The sequence below is a fragment of the Ailuropoda melanoleuca genome, chromosome 12 (genome assembly GCF_002007445.2).
Source record: "Ailuropoda melanoleuca isolate Jingjing chromosome 12, ASM200744v2, whole genome shotgun sequence".
Classification (NCBI taxonomy): Eukaryota; Metazoa; Chordata; class Mammalia; order Carnivora; family Ursidae; genus Ailuropoda; species Ailuropoda melanoleuca.
This window is the reverse complement of record NC_048229.1, coordinates 35,718,381-35,721,500: the sequence shown is the minus strand read 5'-3', so window position 1 is coordinate 35,721,500 and position 3,120 is coordinate 35,718,381. Positions and strand designations below refer to the sequence as shown.

The following is a 3,120-nucleotide window of genomic DNA, read 5'->3' as shown; positions in this document are numbered from 1 at the left end:
CACTTCTGTCTCCTCTTGTTTCCACTCAGCTGTCACGTGGCCCCTCTCCCTGGCAGCTCCGTTTCCCCATCAGTAAAAAGAAGGGTTTGGTGGGGCTCTAGGAGTTCTCCCTTTACAAAGAGGGTAGAAATGAGCATACACGTAGACAAAAAGACACGAGACACAAAGAAACAGACTCCCGGAAATCCCTAGTGAGGAATAGGCACTTAGACACTCAGTGCCAGAGACACGCTCCTCCCCACCCCAAAGTTCACAGACCCATTAGGACATACTGAGGCATACTTGGCCACAAATAAGAAAGACACTGAAATTCAGACACATATAGTAACAGACGCGAAAAACTACATAGATACAAACATATTTACAAACATATGAAAGGCAGATATTCGCCAGCAATAGGAATAAACTAGAGTAACACATTACAAAGAGTAAACACTGAGACACACAGAGTACAACAGGTACTCACAGACTGATTCAAATGTTCAGATTCATATAGAAACACAGGCACAGAACACCTCCAGTCATCACGGGCCCACAAAGGGATTCCTGCCAAGACTAACCCACGGTGCTTTGCATGCATCGAGAGGGCCCCCCGTTCCTGGGTGGATCCGGCAGCACATGGAGAAACCCTTGGCAGCGCCCGGACGCCCCCCGGTGGCGCCTCCTGAGAACCGATGACAGTTCAATCCGGGCCACAAACTTTTTTAGAACAAATCCTTGTGGGAAGCTGGGAGGAGAGAGGAAGTCGGACGTGGGCGAGGGGCGGGGTGTCTGGACTGGAACCTCCGGGCCCACGTGAGTGTCTGCCCCGTTTCTGAGTGGGTGCTGTGTGTCGAGGCTGCCGTGTCAGCTTGTAGCGTAACTGTCCTTTGTCTTTATCATTTGATGCCGCCTGCCCGTGCGGACCTTAGTGGCCACATCGGCGCTGCAGTTTGGTGTATTATCCCCTTAACTGATGCATCTGACCTGACTCACGGCCATTTGTTTGTCTGTGTTGCGTGTTTTGTCTAAGTAGTGGCGGTGTGTGTTTTTTGTGGGCTTACTGTATGGCCCAGCGGGCAGCGGGCGTTTGCATTGTGTATCCCGATTGTGTCTCTTACAGAAGTTTCGTGGCTTTTGAGTTAGAGGCGACAGGTGGTGCAGCGGTAGACATTGCGAAACTCTGTGGCGTTTGGATTTGTGGCGTTAGGCTGAACTACGAACCTGTGTGTTTGAACTTGTCAGTACAGACGCCAAACAGCCAGAACTCTGAACAGCGGTTTATTTAGAGGATTTGGGGTAGAAACCCGCGAACTTCTGGAGGTCGTCCCGGAGGGGAAGGCTCTATGGTCGGGTGCAGAGCGCCCAGTCCACGTAAGATACATAGAGAAAGACGGCGGCGAAGCTATGATCGTGGGAAGAGGCGCCCCTTGAGATGAACTATCAAAGGGAAGAGGGTGCGATTTCCTTTACAACTTTTCTCCCGTTGTCAGCTTAGCCTCTATCGTCAAACCTTCGGTACTTTGAAGTCAAAAGGTTCCTTTCCATAAAGGCAACTGAGTTTCTTCCAGATTAAGGATAATTTATCTACTTTATATCGTCGGCCTTCCTCTACAGCGACGTTTCTGAGGCCGTCCGCTGAAGAACGGCCAATCTGGTTAGCTTTTACTAAAGCGATTGAACTGTACTAGCTTTAGTGAGATAAAACAATAATTGCGATTGGTGGGCAGATTGTTTTGAAACCGCCCTAACGGCAAGGGGCGGGTCCTTCGGGAATTCATCTTTCCGGTTTCTTAAAGGCGACAGTGAAAGGAGGTGGGGGAGTTGGTCGGCCGACCCTCCATCTGATTGGTTCTAGTGGTTTTACCCGCTTGGACTCCTCTAGGGGCGGGAGATCTAGACCAATCAGGTTATGTGTTACAGAAGACCCCAGTTTGATGAAAGGACCGCGCAGGAAAGGCCGAGAGTGTTTGGGAGGGGGGCGGGACGGGGTTAATTCTGAAATCCCATCGCTGATTGGGCCAAGTCTTTACTCCTTTTTCTTCATTTGACCCTACGGGAGCGGGCGCGCGGGCGCTACCCAATCATCACGTGCTCCGCCTCCCGACTTTTCCCGCCCTCCGCCCCGGCAGCGGCAGCGACGTAGGCCAACGCTTCCTCCCTGGCTGTTCCTGAGCCCTTTCATTGCCGTTCTTTTGAAAGCTGCGCTCTGATTGGCTGAATCTCCAGGCCCGCGCCCGTTGCCTCCACGCGGTGGCCAATTGGCACCCGTGTTGCATCGTATCGGACCACGGAGGAGGGGGAGGCGGCGGCGGCGGCCATTTTGAGCCGCCGCCGCCATTGGAGCGGGCCCCCCCCCCTTTCCCCCTTCGCCTCCTGACAGGAAAGGTTTAAGGGGGACAGAGCCCTGGGAGGCCGGGCCGGGCTCGGGGGCCGCCCCGGGGGCCCGGGCCATGGATGTGCGCCGTCTGAAGGTGAACGAACTTCGCGAGGAGCTGCAGCGCCGCGGCCTGGACACTCGCGGCCTCAAGGCCGAGCTTGCTGAGCGGCTGCAGGCGGCGCTGGAGGCCGAGGAGCCCGACGACGAGCGGGAGCTCGAGGCCGACGACGAACCGGGGCGACCCGGGCACAACAACGAGGAGGTCGAGACCGAGGGGGGCTCCGAGCTGGAGGGGACCGCGCAGCCACCGCCGTCCGGGCTGCAGCCGCACCCGGAGCCTGGCGGCTACTCGGGGCCGGACGGACATTGTGAGAGTGCGCGGGGCGGGGGTCGGGGAGCCCGGAGTCCGGGCCGAGGAAGGGCTGTGGGACGCGGAGTCCGGCGCCTAAGGTCGGGGAGATGGCCTGAGGATTGGGGGATTCCCCTGCCTGTCGCTGAAAAGGATCTAGGGCCGTGGGCCTCGGGACGACTGGAGGGTGGACCCTGGCATTCGGGGCAGGGGAGATACTGGAGTGGGGGCTCTGGGTTTTGGAGATGAGGACGGTCGGGGGGTGTAGAGGATTCCGGAGCCTATTGCTCGGAGACCGGAAGCCGTGGCTTCTGGAGCCGAAGAGTCGGAAGAACAAGAGGCTTTCTAATCGGGGGCTGAGGAGGGTCTTGGAAATGACGATTTCAGGGTTTGGAGCTGAGTGGGCTTGAGG

General features: G+C 56.7%; 1 protein-coding gene across 6 annotated transcripts in view; it reads left to right on the top strand.

The window, feature by feature from the left end:
- Positions 1–776: 776 nt before the first annotated feature.
- HNRNPUL1 (heterogeneous nuclear ribonucleoprotein U like 1) overlaps positions 777–3,120 on the top strand; it is a 35,870-nt gene continuing 33,526 nt past the window's right edge. For 2 of the 6 annotated variants that reach the window (XM_019804274.2, XM_034672319.1), the window contains exon 1: positions 777–795. Coding sequence is in view for 2 of the 6 variants with exons in the window: in XM_019804272.2 (XP_019659831.1) it covers positions 2,433–2,727 (295 nt within the window). In the remaining 4 variants the exon portion in view is untranslated. Of the gene's footprint in view, positions 796–2,280; positions 2,728–3,120 lie in introns of those variants that run through there. The other 4 variants (XM_019804273.2, XM_034672320.1, XM_019804272.2 and 1 more) reach the window with 3 other exon arrangements.